The sequence below is a fragment of the Neocloeon triangulifer genome, unplaced genomic scaffold (genome assembly GCF_031216515.1).
Source record: "Neocloeon triangulifer isolate White Clay Creek 2 clone unplaced genomic scaffold, ASM3121651v1 ptg000014l, whole genome shotgun sequence".
Classification (NCBI taxonomy): domain Eukaryota; kingdom Metazoa; phylum Arthropoda; class Insecta; order Ephemeroptera; family Baetidae; genus Neocloeon; species Neocloeon triangulifer.
In genome coordinates this window covers 1,321,704-1,345,065 of record NW_026775556.1, presented here as the reverse complement: position 1 = coordinate 1,345,065, position 23,362 = coordinate 1,321,704, and the positions used below count along the sequence as shown (strand labels likewise).

General features: G+C 35.4%; 1 protein-coding gene across 1 annotated transcript; it reads right to left on the bottom strand.

The window, feature by feature from the left end:
- Window positions 1–1,618: 1,618 nt before the first annotated feature.
- Window positions 1,619–22,050, bottom strand: LOC132200316 (prolactin-releasing peptide receptor). Its single transcript, XM_059625699.1, has 5 exons — window positions 21,733–22,050; window positions 18,959–19,370; window positions 16,910–17,178; window positions 15,488–15,893; window positions 1,619–3,617 (listed from the first exon to the last, which is right to left on the bottom strand). The coding sequence occupies exons 1-4, from the start codon at window positions 22,036–22,038 to the stop codon at window positions 15,489–15,491; spliced, it is 1,392 nt and encodes a 463-aa protein (XP_059481682.1). The 5' UTR covers window positions 22,039–22,050; the 3' UTR covers window positions 1,619–3,617; window position 15,488.
- Window positions 22,051–23,362: the final 1,312 nt, after the last annotated feature.

Genomic DNA, 23,362 nt, shown 5'->3' with positions numbered 1-23,362 from the left:
GCATTCATCTCTTTCGCCGGCGGTAACATAATTACGAGACACCCTGTTTACCAAAACGCGCTGCTCTAAATTCCGCTAAATTCAATATAAGGAAGGCAAAAGCGTTGGTACGGAGCTCTTATTCATTTCATCCGTCAAACATCTCGGGGCAGTAATCAAATTTAAGCTCGTCGTGACTCAATATTCTCTCATTAAACTCGCGAGGCTTAATTGATCAATGGAATAGCGGATGCTGTTTCACGGATTTTCGCTCCGCCGATTTCGCTTAAGTGAAAATTCGGTCGCTTCCTTGTGAAATAAAAGCAGCGTCTTGACACGAGCTAGATTAATTTGGATTTGATTCCGCTCCAGGAGCCAGTCAAGCGCAAGTGGCACAGAACGTGTCCCGCAGGCATGCACCATTATTCGCGAAAGACGCCGCGACCAGCGCGTCACGTATGTGCGGCGGGCTGGCATAATTATGAAAATTGCAGGCGTTCGTGCACAGGAAATTAAAAATGAAAATTACAATGCCCTCGGTGCCAATTTTCCTCATTATTGTTAACTTCAAAATTAAATTCCAAAAATTTACTTTCATAAATATACACTAACTATTAATTAATAAATATTTAATTTGTTTGAAATTTTCTTATATTGTTTATGCAAACTTTTTCATTGAAACTCTTAAATTTCGTGTCAAATTTTTAAGCTTAATAATTGAGCCTTCTAAAGGTTTCCAGCACAGACTGTTTGAAAAATTCCGCTTTTGAAAATAATGTTTGAGGGTTTGCAGTAGTTTGTATGAAAAAGTTTGCCAAACAAATTGTACAATTTTTTTCTGTATAGAAAGTTTGATGGCGAATTTGAAGCAAATAGATGGCAATATAAAATTATATTTCCGTGTCCCCTATTTTACTTTTCCACTCGTTTCTATTGACTGCGTTTTCGCTTTCGGAAATGTAGCAATTGCGACATCCATATCGGTGCCGCCGGCCAGAGTTGTTTTACGTCCCATTTTTTGTCGTCACGGGTCGGAAGCATTAAAAACAGAGAGTCAGCACAAACAAGTGTACACACGCTCGAGTTTCAATGGACAAAAATGTTCTCTTCCCTTGTGATCTCCGGTCGGGCTCAACGGCGACAGCAATTCATGGCGCTCCCTTTCACTGGCGCACTTTTGGAATGGTTGAAAAGTCGCTGAAAGAGGGAGAGAAATTTTTGGGCGCCACTAAAAATCCTCTCGTTGGGCAAATTAAAAAGAATTCATGAAAAAAACTCCGCCGAACTGTTAAGCATCAATAATTAAATTTTGCTTTCAAAGGAAATTTTCTCCCCAGTTTTAAGAACATCATTAATTAGAAGACCTGCAACTTCCTCTCTTATCAAAAACAGGTATAATTAATATGTTCTTCCTTTTATTTTGAATAAAAGATCAAAGTAAACGAGGATGATTTCCTTTTTTTCAGTTTATAAAAATCATTAATTAAAGGTGAAACAACTTTTTTCCAAATGTAAGCTCCTCCTTGGTGTAAATATCCAATATTTAGTCATCATATTAAGTAATAAACATTTTAATTGATAAAATTTACCCCCTTTAAGGAATTCCTGGTTTCATATTGAAATTTCGCTGTAGGTCCGCTTAATGGGTCCAAATACCTGGCTGGTCAGCGTGCAAAGGACCCAAATGTTTGGCAGGTCAGCGTGCAAAGGGTCCAAATACATATTTAGTAATTTTACAGTAGAGGGGGTAAAAGAAGAAATACTGATATTTCAAGTTATAAATTATCTTGTACATTAAATCTCAAATATACTTGTTGGAATGAAATTATTGCACTAAAATCTAATAATTACAGTTGAAAATAGTGCTTATATTATGATACACTCTTGCGTTTTGATTTTTTAATGCTAGATCAAAAAAGCGAAAGTTGAAAATTATATTAAAAAAATAGTTTTAATCATGGAATCGCAATAAAAATCACCAAAAAGGGTTAAAATATTTCCGGAAATGATATTCCAAGGTCAAATTTGTTTTATTTTACCTGGTACATATTAAACATAGAGGTTTGCGTTTTTTATTGTTATTCAGTACCTATTAAAAAAAATTTAGTAAATAGTTACATGAAAATCATCGCAATGGACCGTGCTTTTATATATTTTAGAGATAAAATTTGTTTAATTAAGGGTTGGCCTTGAAAAGAAGCATTTTTTGAAAAAATATGAAATAAATGTATGAAAAATATTTTTGAAAACCTATTTCATCTTTTCGTAAGACAATTTACCTTTTTGCGGTCATTTTCTTTCCAAGTTTTTCAATTTTGGTCCAGCGGTTACAAAACTACAGCCCTCGATGCAAACCCTTGTTCTAGGTAGTATTCTAGGTAGAATTAAACATATCTGACCTTGATATTGCCATTATTTTGCTAAAACGATCTAAATTGCATATTTCCAAAACAATCACAACAGTATTTTAATTTTATTCCTCTAATTTACATAAGCAGCCCTGTACATTGGTATATAAGCTATGGAGCCATTTAATTTGCATAAATTGATGCGTTAATTTAGATAATTTTTCTATTAAAATTAGTTAGTACCCATATTTCATGGGTCGAAATAAGTCAATTGGAATCAGTTTTCACGCAAATTTTTATATTGGTCAAAATAGTATTTAGCCCCTTTGGCATTTAGCCACTTTGGCATTTGGACCCTTTGCACGCTGACCAGCCAGGTATTTGGACCCATTAAGCGGACCTACAGCGATTTCCTTTTTTTTATAACGATTTTTTATTCACATACTTTTTTATAACTTTAGTTTCCAATCACCAGCAATGACTTTCACTCACAATCACACGACATATAATTTATATTTTACAAATAAAATTTGAATTGTAACATTCAAATATAATCCATAGTTTAAATATACAACACGAGGCCGATGTTGGCAAAAACAGAACAAATAAACAGCGATACACAGCCATGAATTTCGATACGACTAAATTCTTACACCTGAATACGTTTCATTAAATACAGCAGTAGAATATACAGACTTTCACAAAGATAGAGAGACACGTGCTAAATTATTCCTTAGGCTCAAAAAGAAATAATTTAGGCTTCAAGTCCATCGTCTCGCTTTGCGTTAATCAGAGCAACGCAGAGGAGAGGATGACATTTTCAACGTCAATTGGACACGACAGCTTGAGTAAATACAATTTTTTATCCTCATATGGATTAAGATTTTATTTAAATACTTGTTTTGCTTTTCCCGTCAATGTGAATGAAGAATTATTGAGATGATTTTTTAAACATCAACTATTGAATAAGAGGAGAAAATTTGAATTCGGCGACAAACAAAGTTTTAAAACTTTGCTTGAAAAATGCAAAACACTTTATTTATTTTCAGAGATAACGGTGAAATATCTCAGAATTGTTATTCAAGAAGCTTCCAAGAGATAAATTTTGTGTATATTTTATGTATTTTCAGCGCGGTATTATTTGGAGAGAAGGAATGCTTACTTTTACTTTGAGAACGCGCAACGCGCGGCAAGGAAAATTTGCGTGCACTCTTGGAGCTTTCAACATCAAAGTGGCCCGACCAAATCTTGCTCGCTCCGCCTGCTGCTCAGCTCTGCCGGTGAAATAGTCTGGAACAAAACAAAGTTTATCCTTCGCTACACGTATGAACTTCTTATTGCAGACAGACTAAATCTTTCTTTTTATTGCGCGTGTGTCTCAAGGGGCGCGCGGTTTTTCTAGCTTTTTTGTAAAACCCACCACAGCGGCGTATCAATAAAGTTTGTGCTTAAAATAAATTTTCTATTATACAGCCGGGCCGGGCTCATTTCCAGCGATGGAGGAAAAAGCGCAGTAAGCCTTCTTGCAGATTCTAAATGTGCAGCAGAGTGCGAATTTCACATGAAAAATGTGCGCTGAATTCTTTTCCTGAATGAAAATTAATTTCAACATCAAAGCGATTATTACGGTCTCAAAACGAGAGCTTTGATGCATATGAAATTCGATGTGAAAAAGGGACTGACAAATGCTTTGTAGGAAGTTCACTAACTAAGTTCAAAGGACATTTTTAACAGGCAAAGTAAATTCTAAAAGTGATGAAGAAATTAAACAGTCTCCCTTTTCCATACTAAGGGGGCTTAAAAAATAATCAAATACCACAGTTAAGCAATATTTTTTTTTGAATTAAAAATTCTCATAAAAAAATATAGCCACATCTCATATTTAAATTTTCTTCCCAAATTGTGTTAACTAATTTTTGTATAGACGTCACCTTCATTTTTTCTTATTTTTTGGCTTAATTGAAATAAAATAAAATAGGAATTTCGGCTTGAGCACAGTTTGAGCTTATCAACCAGGGCGTCATCTCAAAAGCAAAAGCGTAGGCGGTTGACGAATCAACAACATCAAAGACTGATCTAATTGCTTGTCGGTTTGCCTGCTCTCGGAAGGGATAATATCGCATTTCCACCCAAAGCGAAACCCCAATTGACCAGCAACATTTGCCTCATCTCTTGAGGCGGTGAAGTGCAAATTGGGTGCGGACCCGTTTCGTTGGACAAACAAATGGGTACACCAAGAATTTCTCATTAGGTATATGAACTATCAACGCGCTGAAGGGTTTATTTTGGATAAAATGACAGAATAAAATAATTATATGATGCGTTAAAAGGCACATATTTTGTATTAATTTTTTCATCACACAAGTTTACTAAATTAAATATACATCGTTAATAAATTAAATAATACGGTTAAAAATATCATCCACCATTTAAATTTTCATTTTTTTTTGTATCACAAATGAAGAAAAATTTCAAAATTTGATAAAAAAAAATTTGGGACAAATTGTATGAAGATAATGGATGTGAACCTTTTCAATATTATAATTGCACCTAATATAGGACGGCGATAATCCCATTTAAACTTTTTGCAGAGATTTTTGTATGTGATTGAAAGCTGCCTATTTTTACTCAAAATCTTTGTTTCTAAAAGTATTGTTCAAATTGATACTCGCAGATTAAATATTGAAAAAATGAGAAAGAGGTAGAAAAAAGAAAAGAAAGAAATCTTTAAGTTATAAGTGTAAATTCTAAACTAATTTGGATATATCTTCGTGTCAGGATTCAGAAAAATGAAAAGTACGTGCTCAATTTATCCATTAAAATGGAATTAATTTTTACCACGTCCACCGACTTTTTAACGACCTTTTTAGAACAAGAGAGATAAAAGAAGTCACATGTGGTTGAGCCAGAGTCCAATTACTAGGATTGCTTCCTCGAATTTGGTGACCAAACGAAGGGTGTGATCGGCAAAATTGGAGAGCGAAAAACAATGGGACGTGCAAAGTTCACGGCTGACCGCAGACGCTGCCCTCTCAAATTGAATGCGAACCCTTGCCACACTTGACGATCGGCGCGTCCAAACAGGCCGAGCTGCGCGAATTTCCTCATCGGTGCTCACGGGCGAAATTACGTCCTGTTTGCATGAGAGGCCCCCAGAGATGGAGGATCCTTTTCAAAAATCTCCTGAACAACCAATATTTGAACAAGTCCTTTCGCCGTTTTTGTTGCTTTTTCGGAATTAATTTTGACCGTCAAAGCCGCCTCTTCATTCTAAATATTTATTTTTCTTTTGTGTATCTGATAAAATTCAGGCAACGACGCACTTTTTCGCTGTCGCGCAAAAGCAAAATATTAGCTAGCCAGCTGGAAAACGGAATTTGATAGCTCAAAAGCTGGTGGGTGTAAAAAAAAATAGCATTTCATGCTTTTTTCAACATGTTTTTTTAAATAAAAAATTGCACACCGAGCCCAAGATTACACAACTATTTAAAATATTGATTTAATTTAAAAATTTCTCAAAGTCAAAAGAATGTATTTAACAAAAGAATTTCACATTAAACTTTCAAAAAAATTCGGAATGAATAATATAGCATCAAGGAGGATAATAAGGCTTCCAGAAATTTTAATGAAATATTAAACATCTCATCAAATTGATTTAATATCTTGCGAGGGGAACCTTCTTGGAAATGATAAAAATCAATATTATTTTATTCAAGATCGTCAGAGAGGAGGAACGAAGAGACTGGGATGCTCCAGGATACGAGAATTTAATTGCAAGCTCTGCAATTTCCTAGGAAATGAAAAAAAAACTCACCACCCTCACGTTGCGGCAGGAAGATTCCTCGCTTGGGTTCACGCACCTGGAATGCTCATCTGCATTTACCAAGAGCAAGTGCAATCTCGACAAATTATGAAAAGAAATTACCAGCACTAATGAACTCGTCCATTGCTTTTTAATATCCTATCTTTCCCTCCGTGATTTTAGAAAGGTAGTATTTTCTGGTATGGCCTTTTGCAAATCGAGAGAGATATTTCGTCATAATAGAGAGCTCCAAACGTAAAATCATTTTCTGTAGACCATTCTATCAAAGCAGGAATCCAAAAACTTATTATGTAAAAAAGATATTTTAAAATCCTTTGCACCTCCATAATATTGAAAAAATTTTCAGGGAATTTTTAAATTTTGCATTCTGAATTAGAAAAATTTCAAATTACTTTTTTAGCTGATTCTGATAATTTTGTGATTAAAATACTAAAAACAATCGGTATAAAAATTTTGTGATATTTTGAAATAATTGAAGTTTTTAAACTACATCGAAAATAGTGCGAAATATTTTATCATGAATGAAATTATCTCCAAAATAGACAACCTCACTGTTTGATCAAGGCAAAAATTCAATATTTTTACCACTAAAATTCTAATGGGACCTTAGAAAAGAAAACTTTGTGCACTCGCACCACGTAGCAGCAAAAATCATAAATCCATTTTGACGGGTCTGCGACTTTTGCTCAATGCCGCGGCGGGAACAATAATGGCGGCTTGTATTGTTGCCTTGGAGCGCATTATCTGCGGTCATTCGTCGGGCGGTTGGCAATGCATCAGTAAATGGAAAACACACACACGTATCTCGTTGTTGCGAAATAAAACATGAAAGAAAGAAAGGCTGATCAGTTTTCCTCTGCTGCGCATTTCTTTTCCATAAACATTCTTTTGTTACCTTAGAGTTTCCTTGGCAATTTGAGCGCGACTCGCAATTTCAAGGCGCGCAGTATCTCCCTTTTTTAAAGTTTGTAGTCATTGCTTATTCAGGCAGGCAAATGCCTACTGACCCAAGAAAGAGAGGCTTTGTGATAATAAAACGTCTCCTTTGACCCTTGAATCGAAATGAGGAAATAAAATGCACAGAGAAGCAATGAAAATAAAACACGCCTATCACTCTTTTGGAGGAGTTTTTTTCACTGCAAGATGTTTTTTCTAATGAATAAACAAGATCGAGTTGCTCAACATTTTAGCAAATTTGTGCTTGCATAAAAAATTTTAATTCCGAAACTTTTTATAATGAAAAGAAAAGTGTTTAAATGCAAAAAATTGCATTAAAAAAGCCATACTTCTACAGGTAAAAAGCCTTCGTTTAGAGTTCTACAAAATTAAGTAATACTTTTTAACCGATATATCACAATTATGCAGGTTTTAAAATTTTTAAAAATTAAAATTCTGGGCAGATTTGTAATCTTCTTTTTGCCCTCTACAATTTTGTTTTGAGACGCGAAATAGTACGTCTTTTTCAATGACCTCGTGTCCTTTTGACCTCAAATTTTTTAGCAATTAAATTTAACGACGCACTTTCGAAACTCTGAGATTTGCAATGTAAACAAAATGTTAATTGAGTTGGTATATTAATAATTATACAGTGGCTAAACTTTGCTCTATAAATTTTATGAATATCTGAGCCACCAAATTTCAATATACAAATTTCTCTCGCCTTCAGGAAAGTTACTTCCTTCACAAGTTTCTGCAAACCAAACTTATGTAAGTACTTTAGCCTTCAATTAAATAAAATATTATCAACTTTACTTATTTGAATGAAAGAAAATCTTTAGTAATATTTTTTTCATTCGGTAAATTTGGAAGCAGTCGCTGATTGCCTCATGCATTGCATCACTTTGATCTGCAGCTTCCGCGAGCACGAAATGGAATTTTCTCGCAGCAATCGCAGCAATAAGAGTTCGCAGAACAAGAAGAACAGACTTACTTTATATTTCACTCTCCAGGGGCGGATCAAGCTTGGGCTGGATGAAAGAAAAGAGGCAATAATAACGTCCGTCCGCCGCCGACGCCGCAAATAACAAAACTAATTTGATTGCGCGAGGCGATGGCGCGCGTCTCTTTGCAATTTAATTTAGCAAGGGTGCGGCCGACGTTATTAATTGATTGCCAATGGCCTGGTTATTATCTCGATATTAAGTGAAACTCGCGCCCCAGCCTACAAATATTGACTCTTGACTGAGATTTATAATTGATCAAAAGTTAACGAAATTCAAAACTTCCGCCCAAGCAGCAGAGTTTGAGTTTGTTTCACCAAACTTTTGGTTTAGCTCTTCAGAGTTAATCAGCAAGATTGCCCTGACGGATACAGCAGATAGGACTTTATTAATCTAAAAATGTGTTTTCCCTGCGCCGCTTATCAGGCGAAAGAGGAAACGATTGTTTGCTGAATATGCCCGCGAGTATAAAAGAGCGACTCTAAATTTGGTTGTCATCGAGGGAAAACATGCTTGGCTAATTAACCCAACGAGCGTTTTTTTTTTTTGTAAAACCCGCGGAATAATTTGACAATGCAGCGGTTTTCCTCGAAAAGACAAGCACATTTTCGTACATTTAAATCAAAGCAAAATTGGGCAAAGCAGTGAGTAAATGAGAGGGATTTTGAAAATAATTATAACCCCAGGCTGAGCCACTCATTAATGCTACATTTTACTGTTCAAATTCTAACAACAATTAATTAAAACAAGTATATAAACATAGTTATTTCCATTTATTGTTAATTAAAACAAATACAATAGGAAGCAGAAACAATTATTTTAAGTGGAACCACATGAACGTAGTTTTAAATTTGCCCATTATTTTCCTGCTATTTATTCCTAGCCCAGTTATGCGATACGAAATATCTCTAAATTCGATTTGAATGTTTCATTTAAGTAGGAAAATAAAAGAACTATAAATAATTTTCCATTATTTTGAAGGGTCATAAAAATACTAACAATATTTTTACTTGTACAATTTTTTTTCATTTATCCTTTCTTATTCAATTTCCTCATTAAATTGCTTATATATCTGGCATTAAATCTTTTAAATTTTCTGATACTAATTTAAACTAATTAAAATCAAAAGCCACAATGCAGTTAAAGGTTCATTTTAAATCATCTTATTGTTAATAATACTTATAATATAAATTCATTATGTTTCAAATAAATGTGGTTCTTTTATCACAAATTAGTCCATAAAATTAAGCAGTAATCAAATTATTTTTTTAATACTCAAATCTCTAAACTTTGAAGATGTAAAGGCGACTTTTATTTTCCCAGCACACTCAATTCCAAAAACTGAAAATATCATAAAAAACTTTGTAATGAAAAATGCTATCTTTAGAGGATATTTTAAAGAATTATGGAAATTATCTAAGCTACGAATTTCAAATCAATTTTGATACCCAGATTTGACAAACACATCAAACATTTAATGTAGCACAATTTTGGTTCACTGAAAATTGATTTTGAAGTGGACGTGAATGGGGGTGGTGAACCTCAAAGTTTGGTGGGCACAAAATGTCATATACATAATATATTATGGTTAACAATAATTAGAATTAAATCAACAGACGTGACCAATTCGGCGCATTAACATCAGAGTTGTTCATTGACAAGTGATTTTCCATGCAAATTTGGGTGGTGTGTTTGTATTTGCGGCTCTTGTTAATTAATGCACGGCAGAGTGCCTTTCAATTTGAACTGTTTGCCGTGCCAAGTGAGTCGGCAAAATTGGCGTTTGATGTTGATTTGCAGTGCACGTTAGAGAAAGAGACTTAACAGTTGGTCTAAATTAATTGGTCGGTGGAAGAACTTTGGAAAAGACAACACGTGGTTGTTGCTCTTTGGCAAAATTCATTCTCCTTTTCGCGTCCATCCATTAATCCATGGTGACGCGCCACCCAGGCTAATTGGCCCCAACACTAACTCGGCGGGAGAGGTAATAAATTTTTAGTGCTTTACAACTGTGCGGAAAGTCTAGACCGCGCGCACTCAATAAAAAGGACCGCTCTAATTTTCAAGTTATGGCTTTTCTTCGGCGCTTGAAAATCTTTCGCTGAAATTCTTATCGATGGCGCTCTTGATTTGAGTACATCTTGAGATGGAGCTCATTAGCATGCGCGCCGGATGAGAAGGCAAACAAATCGTGCAGCTGCACGCATATAATTCGCTCTCTGGTTATTTGAGCGCGTGCCAATTACTCCAGCAGGAGACAAACAGAAGACGCCGACGAGCTGCAAGAGAAGGGTGTTGTGCAACTTTCCTTCCGCGCCGACCGTCTTATTCCCACAGACGAGAAGTGTTTTACAACTTGGAATGAATTTATATTATGTGTGAGTTGCGAGTGCAATCAAAAGCACACACTCTCCAACTCTTGAGAAAGCATAATTGCGTTTGGCACAATTCCCTCGATTGTGAGAAGAAAGGACGCGATTTAAGCAAATGTGCACAATTTATTTTTTCATTCAATTCAAAAATTTTCTACTTTAAATGCAATGGATATCAATCTTTTTAATAGAATTTGTTGTAACTAATTGATTTTTTTGGTTTCAAATAATACTTTTTAATTGAGCACAACTCGTATGCAATGCAACATAAAAAGGGAAAAATAGAAAACTTTACAACTCTTTGTTCATATATTTTCATTTCCTACACAAAGAAAAAAATTTAACGAGGAATTTACAAGTGCGAAAACCAAGCAATTTAAACTTTTTATCGTATTTACCAGAGATGTTGCCGTTTCTTCAAATTTTGTGTTTCCCCTAGCTCTCTTTTTTTGCAGCATATGTGAGAATTGTGAGGCATAATAAATAATAAAAATCTAAAAAGCAGAATCCATTTGACATGATATTTCAGTATGGAAACTCTGATCTCTTTTTTAAGATATGTAAAAGTCAAGATGTAAAGGAATAAATTGCTTGAACAAATTTGGCGAATCTGTGTAAACATCCGACGCGTTCACAAGAAGCGCTACGTAAATGTCATATATAATCCCAATCCAATTCATCACACCCAGTTACAGCTCAAGAAATATGCAGAAAAATTCTGATAAAAAGAAACTCGGCGAGCCAAGTGCAGATAAAACTTTATGATTAAATATGCTGGAGGAAATATTCGCGTCTGGAGGAAAAGAAACAAAAGATGGATTGCATGCAAAAGTAGTTTTTACCCGACTTTGTAACAAATGCCGGGCGCATTTGTTGATTAATACCATTAACGCGGCTCTATAAACACAAAAGTGTGTTGGCGTTGGCACATCAATGGTGGCGGCAGAATTAGTTTTCTCACGAAGAAACTTCTCAACACAAGTCCGAGCCGCTGACCCCATTTAATCCAAACTTCCTAAGTCCAAACAACTCGCTCTTTTAATTAACTTAATTCTTCAACAGTTAATTTATATAATTACTCGTTATAATGTAAATTCTTTTTAGCAATTATTTTATTGGTGTATTTTGTTAAAAAGGAAAGAAGAATGGAGAGATCACAATTTTCTTTTATGTTTATTGCATTGTTTTGTGAAAAATTCAACCCAATGTTTAATAAAAGCAGAAATAACAATGATTTGAATAGAGTGAAAGTTTTTGTTGGACCACCGACAGGGACTTTGTAAGTTTTCTATGCAGTGGTTTGAATTAGTTTAGAGCTGGACCCTTCTGTTTTCGCTTGACAGACTTCATTACGTCTACCCACTGGGGTGAATTTTTTCCAGACAAATGAGAAAGCGCTGCCCTCTGACAGACTTTCCTTTGCAGGGATCAAAAACGGACCAGGCTCAAGCACAAAGGACTCCTGCGGTTTTACGGAAAGCTGCCCTGCTGAAATTTGCATCCGAGAGAGAGAGGCCTGTCGATACATTTTCATGAGTTTGCAGGAATTCGTTGTGCTGGCGATCAAAGGGCGTTTTACAAAATTCGATGAATTCAAAACGTCATTAATATTCCATTGCAAAAATAATAAAGAGGCGAGAGGAAACAAAAGACTAATGAAGCACTACAACGTGCCATTGTGGAAAATTGTGGTTACGCTCAATTAATTGAAAATTGTAAAAAAAAAACGCATCAATTAGGGGTTGGCACGTTTTTTCCCCAATTTATTTGTAATTTTTAATTAATTTACTGAGCAAGAGGCTATAAAAGATTAATGAAAGTGCTGAATTTTAGTTTAGAAATAAGAGCTTTTCGCAACATTTCTAAATTGTTTACTTTAATTGATCAAATATCTTTCAAAATGTCTTTTAGTCTAAATATATTTCATTATTTAAAAAACTTTTTGATAAAATTAATTATTCTTGGGTTTATCCTGATTTTCCATAATTTCGTTAAAACTTTTGAACATTAACTTTGACTCCAAGGTTTGAATGCTTTTGACATTCAGTAATAAAAAGTAAATATTAAATTATTCAGCTCACTTAAAAGAAAATTTTATATTCAACCAAACCTCAAAAAATTTAAAATGCAGAGATAAAAATAAACTTAATACATAGAATCTTTTATATGAAATAAATTTAATAATTTAGACGACAGATTTAATCTGAATGAGCTAAATCAAAACGAAACTTTTAGCTTAGTGCTTGTTGCAAACAGTCTCGGAACGTAATTCCACGTCAAGAGGCGATTAGTCACAAGAATTAATTTAAATAAAAATTTTGTAAAATAATTACATTCTTCACTACATTCAATGATTAATTTTTATTATTTGGAGTTTCCTTCTTGTTTAATTTGGTGACAGAATTCGAAGCGCGGTGAGTTAAACAAACCTTCAGGGAAAAATGCGTGACATTTAATTAAAGCGCGGCTCTCTCGAAAAAAGCTTTTTCCAGGAACACGCAGTTTTTGTTGCAGACAGCCGAGGGAGGTCGAAAAAAGACTGCGACAAAAAGTGAGGGCGTAAATTTTTTACTGTGTATATTATTAAACAAATAAAAAAATTAATAGCGTGTAAAAGCAGCAGCGACGCAAAAGCATGATGGATCTGCGCTGATAAAAAAAAACTCGAGCCAGCTCGTCGGCCGATATCAAGTGCTGTGCCGGTCCGGCTGGCAAAACAACAAATAAAACGTACGTCACTACTATCGCATACAAGGCCCTCTTTATCAGCCACAGCTCTCTCTCCAGACTTTTGACCGCCGCTGCCGATTTTTTTTCGCCAAGCAAACAGAATAAAGGAAAGGGGTAGCTTCTGGGGGTGGAAAAAAGTCGTCACTCTGCTCGGCTGCTGTGTCAACATTCTACGCGCCCCGCCGATATTGAAAAGCGATTGCGGTCAGATCGGAACTTTGGAAGCGGAGTGTAATTGATTTGTCAGTTGTCAGCGAAATACAAAATTTCCTAAGAAATAAATATTATTTTTATATTCCAATTTCCATACTTTTAAAGCAAAGTTTCATCTGGATTTTTTTCCGATTAAATCATCTAGAGTTAATTGTTTTTTCTCTCACTATAATACTACAACTATGCTCAAGGAAAGAATATTGAGACTTGCAAAATCTCTCGAATAATTAAAATGTATGCTGACGAGAGAGGAAAGGGAGAAAGAATTGAAGCTGTACCGTCATCTCCATTTTCAGAATTTGTTTTTCCAGGAAAGTGCTTCGAGCGAGAATTTAATTGCACCGAAACCACTCAATTCAAACTGTGCACGTGCTTGCTGCTCCTGAACTAACTCAATTATACACGGAAATTTCTAGTAACTACAAGAAATATTACCCGAAATTATTTAAACACTGGGCTGAGAGATTGTTAATTTGGTTAGTATAACGCCTTTTAGATTTTTTTTATTTGATAACAATTTAACTAAAATTGATCATTCAAAAATATGCGATTTTTTTCTTTTCTTAAATTAAAAATTAATAAAAGATATTGGGATTATTTAGAGATTAGTACCAAAATATATGAGTATTTTTATCTTTACTTCTATAGAACTTGAGAACAAATATGTCTTATTATTTCAATTATTTTGCTCAAAAATCTAAATTCAATTGAAATAAAATTACAGTGTCCTTTTCAAAAGAATCACCCAAGCGAAAATCACGATTTGCATCTCATAATGCAGCTAAAATTTAGCCCACCAAAACCTAATTTCGCGTCTTCTGAGATGTGCACATTTGAATGCTTGATTGGATTAAGGACGCGTCTTAGGCAAATGTGGGCCCTCGAGCAAATCGTTTGAAGTTTCTCATCGTCTCGTTGCCGCTGCGATTAATTTATCGCAGAGCGCGGATGGCTTCAGCGCCAAAATGGCTCGCGTTTAAAAAGCAATTTCGGTTTGGGTTTTTTGACTGCACCCCACTTTGGTGCTCATCCCCGGAAAAGTTGACGCTATTTTGGTACTTGACAAAAGCAGCTCCAAGTCGGTCCCTGAAAAAAGTTCGACGTGCCAATCATGTCTTCTCAAGTCCTTAACGATCGCGAGTGGCGCACGTTTGCTTCATTAATTGTGCCTCCTCTAAGGTATGCTGAGTGGGCGCCCCTCAAGTGCCAGATGAAAAAGTCACCCCAACTTATTCTGTGAAGCTCGTTTCTTCTCCGAGCTCTCAAAATGAGCAGTGCTGACATATTATTCCAGACACACGCTTTGATTCTCGAATATGAACATTTTGAAATTTCTGGAAATTTGATATTAAGTCCCTCATGTGACGTCAAACGGATTTTACGGCATGCAATATTATACCCTTTTTCAGGCAGCATTCAAACCGAGCGTTCCGTTTCTGACAGATTAAAAAAATTGTAATCACATATCCTTTGTGGCATACAAAAATTGTAGTTCCTGAATTTTAATGCTTCAGAGAACACATGATCATTAAACCAGTAGAATGTGGACAGAGGTGTATTCTCACATAAGAAAGGTTGCTCTATTTACGTTGTGGACAGGATAATTTGGAGCGATTCTCAAAGGGTATTAAGAGTTGCGGAACTAAAAGTTTGTTGATGCAAAACGTCGACATCAGTGAGTTCAGAGAATTGTTATGTAAACAAATTTATTAAAACTTCCTAATGTTTGTGGATGTCCCTACAAAGCTTAAGCCTTTCCATTTCATAAATTCAAACAAATTTGTTGCCAGGATGTATGTTTTAGTTAAAATATTTGCTACATTTGCGCTCAAAAATTCACCCAATTAAAGAAATGTCAATATTTCCCTAAAAGTATAACTTTTGTTAGCAAATTTCCTCGTTTGAGAAAATTTCAACAAACATTTAAACGTGTACAGAAGCAGAAGTGCCTCATTTCTGCATAATTTATTAAAAATATGTAAAATAATTGAAGTTGCAGCTTTGTAATTGTAAACAATAAAAACTGAAATTAAGAAGAATAATATGTAGAATGCGTTAAAAACAAAAAATAAAATTTCTTACCTTAAATAAAATCGGCGCCAATTTGCGGGTCGCATTGCAGGGCGTCCCTGTCAAGCAAATGCGCGTCCGCCGGCAGCCGCAGCTGTTCGAGGTCGACGGTAGAAGCGTCATGGCCGTTGGCCGTCGGCCGCAGGTCGTCGTTGTGATGGAGTTGGAGGTGAACGTGGTCGTCGCCCTTTGCGTAGGTGGCCTTGAGGGGCACCTCCTCCTGCACCGAGTTGGCCAGCTCGTCGCGGCCGCCGGCGTCCGTGGTGGCCGTCGTGGTGGCCGCCGCCACCGAGCGGCCCTTGTTCTTCTGGCTGCCGCCCAGTGACTTGCGGTGGCCGCTGGTCAGCGCCACCGACGCAGTGTTTGGGCCGTTGTGCCCCCCGTTGAGGCCCGTCTGCCGCTCGAAGCATGGCAGCACCTGCGAGAAATTCTTCAACCCTCTCATATCACGACATTTATCTCAATCGGCATGCAAAAAAATAATAATAAATACAAAAATGATGTGAAAATTATCTTTGATATTATTTTTGTATTTGGGATATTTTTATTTAATTTTTATTATATGAACTTCAATGTAAATAAAACAATAAAATAATTATTAATTATTTCACATGCAGGGAAAAATTTCAAACTTCATTGAATGTACAATACTTTAGCAAAAGGTAAATTACTGAATACATTTAGTCTTGAATTTAATTCACCCCATTGCCTTTTATCATTTTCTAAAGAAAAGTTCAGCGAAAGCCTTACAAATAATCAATTTAAATATAATTCAAAGTTATAGTTCATATAGGATTGACCAAATCCTATGTAAAAAAGTTGAATTTAAATCAAGAATTGAGTTATGTTTAGAAAAAATCGATGGAGATATTGATATTTACTTTCCTAATTAAGTTAACAAACAAAGACTTTGCGTCTTGGATAATTTTGATAGTTAATTAATTACTTGTTCAATATTAAATTTCATACAAAATATTTAAATTAGTTACATAAATATTTATCTGATATCCCACCAGTGATCTTCTCAAAACGACTTTCACCCCTCTAGGCCCTTTATCAAAACATGTTTACCGAACTCTGTTTTTAATTAAGTTGAAATTCGTAGAAGCTTCAAGAGGTAAATTTGTTTTTGAAGCTGAAGAAATGTTACCAAAGCTCACAAATTTTGAACGAGATCAAAGTTTAATGAAAATATTATGTGATTCCAAGGATTAGAGCAAGAAATCACAAAGTATAGAAATAGAAACTCACTAAAAATTATTCAAATTTATAAACTTTTAAGTATTTAATTATTATTTTCTCCATATGTGTATTTATTGTTTTCTGATTTCCTAATAATTAGTTTCAAAACTTCAATAAACAGTAAATTTGGCGAAATTTAGATTAAATATATAATTTTACTACATGATATGGGAGATTAAATTTGAGGCTGACCTGTTTGAATTCCTTGCGGAAGTTTTCGTTGAGCCAGGCGTAGAGGAAAGGGTTGTAGCAGGTGGAGCTCATTGCGATGGCGTGCACGATGAAGAAGCACAGGTTGTAGTATGGCCAGTCGCCGGTCGATTCGTTGACGTCGTTGATCAGGTTGACCATGTTCAAGGGAAGCCAGGACACCCCAAAAACGGTCACCATCGCGATCAGCATGCGGTTTGTGCGCCGCTTCCGCTCGCGGTCCAATTCCTCGCGACGCGAGTTTTTTGCGCCTATTAAGAAAAAAACAATTTTTTTTTTTTTTTAAGTTGATTGATTTTTTCCCTTTTTTTCCTAAACTTTTATTTAAAATTATTATTTAATGACGAATTATGCAATTTTAAGTAAAATTGAGACGATCAATTTGTTTCAAACATAAGACAATAAATGAAAATTTCAAATTTTTCGCGTTATTTCGACTTTTTAAAGCCAGAACGTTGATATTTTTTCACATAGCACAATAGCACATGTACTCTAACTTTAAGTTGAAAAGTTGTTGTTAGACTTAAAACGAAAACCTCTAAAAAAAAAATACATTTTTAGCCGCAAACTCGCATATGATTGATGTTCGTTTTAAAATTTGTTATTAAACAATTAAACAGACCAAATTATAGAAATTCCTACTCTGGTATCAAATTAGTTAAATATAAACAAGGAAAGTACGGTGCAAAATTATATATCAGAGGGTGGAATCCTACATCCTTCATTCTGCGCGGTTTAATCTGCCAGTCGCATCTAAAACTTTGTCGGTTTGGTTGACATAAAACCCTTCAAACCAAAGCGTCCATGTTTTATCGCGCAGCATAAATGGCCTCGTGTCAAATACCAGCAGACGAAAAGTGCCATCGTCAAAGTCTATAAACAGCCTCTGTGCTCAAATAGAAATTGTTCGGCTGCATATTTCTGCCCTGCTCATCCGATTATGCGCGGAGTTTATAGTTTGTCAAGGGCCGATAACGAGCTGCTTAATTTCGGTCTAATTTAATACAAACCCCATGTGCAAATAATTCTCTCTCTCGCCTGAAATTGCGGTTCGAGAAGAGATTTAGATTAAATATCTTGAGCAACCAAGCGAACAATAATTCTCGTTCCCGGATTTACCTCTGTTATTAGACGTGTGGCGAATTTCACTTTCAACGCCCACACGTCACTTTGCATAATATTATATATTAAGGCAGCTTTGATGTAAATTGTTTATCTCGCGAAAGGAATCTTTCCTCATGTTTATTCTCTTCCCTTTCTCTGGTTCTGATGGTCTTCAAAAAGATCAAAAGCGCAGTGAATCCTTTGAGCTGCTGTGGAATGGCACTAATCTTCAAAATGCCACTCAGAAATGGACCCTGCAGCTAACTAATTTTAAATTTATGCCAAAATTACATAAACTTGACATAAAATTTAATGTTCTCTATTTGTTGCTGAAGCGGAACTCACCATTCTATACCGAGTTGGAGAAACAAACATAAGTTCGTGGAGTGATTCAATTCAATAAACTTGAATTCTACCTCTATTGTGAACTTTTCCAGTAAAATTCTCTATTTTTCTTTCAAACCAACATTCTGATTTTAAAGGAAATATTGATTTAGTTTTCCTTGTGTAGGTTTTTGAATTAAAAAAGAGCGTTTTTCGTTTTTCTTTTATACATATCGAGAAAGTGTTTTAATAGTTGGAACATTTTAGTTTTCAAAATATATTCCCCAATATTGGGAGGGGTTGGGTACATAATTTTAACTGATGCATGGATAAATATATGACTTAATGACTATTTGGCACTTTTAATAGATATCAGGATAATATATGTTATATATTATACTTCTAGTATCATTCAATTCAGTTAGTGATTGATAATTTAGTAAATTGTAACTGTCAATTTTTTTTGTTTTCGTGTGCCAGTAAATGTTGAAACTCTTTCTTTTAAAAGGAACCCAATATTTTTGTAATTTACATTATAAATTTCACAATGAAAAAAATTGCTACAGTTTTCTTAGAAATTTGCATATTGTAAAAATATCTCACCTGGTTTGCACTTGGCCCTGTCGTTTAGTTTGAGCGAGACGCGGACGTAGCAGAAGGTGATGATGAAGAAGGGCAGGACGAACTGGGCGAGGGCGGTGAAGGCGCCGAACACCTTGCGGTAGTCCTCGGTGTACCAGTCCTCCTCGCAGTAGAAGAACTCGGCGTCCAGCCCGCCGCGGTTGTTGTGCGACATGAAGATGCCGTACGGAAGCGTCGCCATCAGAGAAAACAACCAGATGAAAACGACGATGGCGGCGCACGTGGACATCTTCATGCGCGGCTGGAACGGGTAGATGATGACGAAGAAGCGGTCCACGGCGATCGAGGTCAGCGTCAGCGTCGAGATGTACACGCTGGTGCCCTGCGCGTACGCGACCAGGTGACACAGCACCGGCCCGAAAATCCACTGGCCCTGGACAAGTGCAAAATTCCAATAAGAATAAATTTATAATTTTTGACGATTTTCAGCTTCTTAAAGTTACTTTAAGAATAAAAAATATCAGGTAAAAGTACCAAAATGTTTAAATTTTTGTGTGCGAACCATTCCTATTAAAAATGAGCATTTTGCTTCAAAAATTCATGCATGGGATAAAATATTGCAAAACTTTTATAACTCAGGAAAGTAGTTTGCGTTTTGAGGAAAAGAAGATTAAGGATTTTCCACAAACAGGAGGCATTATTTTGATGAAAAAGCGATCACCCCAAGCAGAGTTAAGCTAATGGCCGATGGAAAACATCAAGTTTTTAAAATTTATTACCAGACGCGAATTGAAAGGATGAAACGCAGACATTTTTAATATCAAACATGGCGGAGGACACTTTAATATTTAATTTAGTCAAAGGAGAAACTGCAGATTTTCTGCTCCATTATGCATTCGTTGAAAACCTTTTAAAGTATTAACGCTGGGAAAATGCCCTCGAGAAAACAAGTGCAGTGTTTTTGTCGTGCGACTTTCGCGACTCTACACGTGCAAATAAACTCGCTTAAGGCTGGAGCGATACACAAAGCTCGTCGCAAGGCAGCGGCAAAATAAAAACTTGTACGGACGATCTTTGCTCCTTTTCCAAAATGGTTGCGCTGAGAAAAAAGATAAAGCAGGCTGTCTCTAATTTTATATTAACAGTTTTTCCTGCTTTTCTGGAGTGGCAAGTAAAAATATATGTTCCTTTCATTCAAGAGAAACACCGAACAAAAGCGAAACTATAAATAAATTTCTTTTTCGCCGTCGAATTTTTAACAAAGAACTTTTCCTGAAATGAAATGTGCTGCGTTCACAAGCTCAAATGTTCAAAGTTTCAACTTGTTTTTTGGTGAGATAAATTTGAAAGTAGAAATTGTACATATATTGTTGCCAATTAAATCTCAGTCAAAGCGAGAGGAGGCCTTTGATTCGCAACTTTGGTGAAATTGATATATGTTCCGTCATTGATCATCGTAGGCATTTGCAATTAGGCTCTCGTGCGTTCATCGAACCAGTCAAAATTTTAGTAGTAGAACGCATTGAACCCTTTTCATGTGACTAATCAACCATGAGTGTTCAATGGAAATTTCCAAGATAAAAAAAGAGGGAAATTTTGATGAAAATGGAACTATAGAGATAGATTAGCTCGGATTTGCTATCATATTATTTATGAGATTATTTATTCGCGGCTTGGCGGAATGGAAAGTATTTTTTATTTTCAAATAGCGTACATTTGGCTGTCTTGCTAATAATACTTTTATTTCTCTCTATTAAATTATTCATGACGATCACATCATAATTTAGTAATAAAATAAAAGAAGTCTTGGAGAGGGAAACGTGTAAATTCTTCTGGAAAAACCCCGTTAAGTCAAGTATTTACAATTTAATTATTGATTTGCGAAAATCCAATTATTTGATTTGAATATTTTGTCCAAATTTTCCATTCGAGTGCGCTTAAAAAGAGCCTGACATAGCACCTTAAACAGAATTGGCTTTATTCTTATAAAGACTCCCTCATTTATAATATTCAAATTTCCTGAGATTTAATTAAATTTGGGAGTGGTTTTTGTACTTTCTTGGAATGAGAATTGTAGCGTTTCATTAAGATGTGAGGAGGAAAATTATTTGCGTTTCATTAAAATGAAAGAGGAGGACAATTATTTTTGAGGAAGTTTTGTCACAGAAATGTAATTAATTGCTGCAAAACCTTCTCCGTCTAGCCACCATTAAATATGACACATTTTTTATGTTTAATTTACAGGTTAATTTTATTTTGCAGACTAATGCGTGATTATGATTATTAACTGTCTTGCTTATTTTGAGACTTCTCAATTAGAGACTATTTTCAGACTCTTATTTGCTGGAATATCCCGATTGAGAGATGTTAATTATAATTTTTTCTACGCAATTAAAATAAAAATTTTGTCGTCCAATTTTTAATATCTGTTTTAAAAAGCCCAATAAAATGGAAAAATAGCACTGTGCAAGTAAAAATTAGTGCTGGGATAAATTCTAGAATAAAATTATCAAATTGTACTGTTTGCAATATCTGTAATTTTCCTTCCTTCTCTTCATCAAATTACATTTTATTTACTTGGAAATTATTATTCATGCAACTTGTTATCACCACTGTGATACTTCAATATTTGAAAATGAGATTAAATCCTTAATTTACTATAATCTAATAATAATAATTTTTCAAACTAAAATTTGGTCCTAAAAAGGGACTTTTTTTCTTTTGAAGAAACTTCATAATTATAAACTGCTTCATTATCACAAATAAAAAGATGTCGCAATTTATGAGAAACTCACCACAAATGAGTAGAGCGGCGTGAAGGGGACGGCGAGGGTGCAGAGGAGGATGTCAGAGAGGGCGAGGTTGGTGATGAAGAAGTTGGTGACGGTCTGCATGGCCTTGTTGCGGCCGACGACGTAGCAGACGAGCACGTTGCCGAAGATGCCGAGCACGAAGATGACGGTGTAGAGCATGCAGAAGACGGCCTGGACGGCGCGGTTGTGGATGATGTCGGGCGTCGGCGGCTCCAAGAGGCAGTCGACGCTCGTGTCGTTGCCCAGCAGGCCGCTGCCGTTGCCCAGGCTGCCGTTCAAAGAGCACATGTTGGTGCTCCGAGGGCCCGACGACGAGTGCGGCCGACGACGCCGAGCCCTCTCTGAGCGCCAACAAGATTGCGAGCGTGCGCCTCGGCCAACCCACCGCCCCACCGCTCATAATTGGCATCGTTATATTTTCAAGCCTCCAACCAAAAGAAAAAAAAATACGTTCTTGCAAGCCTTTTTCCCCAATAAATAGTCTCATTTGCGACCGCGACGTACTCGTAGGTCCTTTAAAAGGCGAAAAAGGGCTAAATCGTAAATGAAAAAATAATCATCATTCTAGGTTCATATTATAGATTTCTATGATCATTATAAATCTAATTAAAATTAACCAACAGATTTTTAACTAAATGGTCTTTTTATATTTTGAATAAAAACAGTTTCTCTCGTTTTTGAATTCCACAACAAATTTAAAAGCATGATCTAAATCATTTTACTTAATTTAATACTCTTTACAGAATCTAGCCCATTCTTATAATATGCAATTCAATAATACCTTTTTTGGCGAAAAATTTGTATCTTCAAAAATTATGGTTGATTTGAATTTAAAGCCGGATGTTCCTGGATGTGTTTTGAGTTCTTGCTCAAGAAAAATAAAACTTGCTCTACCTGTTTCGTGCTGCATCCATAATTAATGAGCTTTCTCAGCGTAGGTCGAGGAAGGTAGTTTTCGTATTTTTATTGGAAAATTCAATTTTGATTGAATTTAATTAAAGCCAATGTCCAATTTTCTTTAAACTCTATTGCAACACAAAAAGTTGAAAATAAAATTTTTGTGGTAACATTTTAATTAAACGTGAAACATGAATTTTTGACCCTTTTTTAGTTTCCCATTTTTAATATCTCTGCAGGCATTCAACGCCACACATCACTGATACGTAGTTTATTGATTGACTCGCAAAAGCGCCAAAAATGATGTGAAAAAGCATCATAATCCGTCACGACTTTCTGCTGTCATGAAATTTACAACCCTTCGTGACGCATTTCGTTATTAGTTTATTGGTGCACGATTAATTTTATCACAAAGTGATCAACAAAAATAAATGTCTCTGCGGTAAAAGCCTAAATATAATCTGAGGATCAATAACATCATCCTATTGGGATCCACCCGACGCCCACACCGACTGAGGTATTTTATTAAAACCACGACAGCAGAACGAAATCATTTTTAATCAAACATTTCCTGTGAAAATTAATTGAAAAAGCTTTTTTGGAAGGCAAAAAATTCATTTTTTATTATTTATCGAGGGTTTTCGATGGGCAACAAAAGGTTTTATTAAATCGCAATGAATGAATGAAGTGCGTTTTATTTTCATGGATGAAAAAA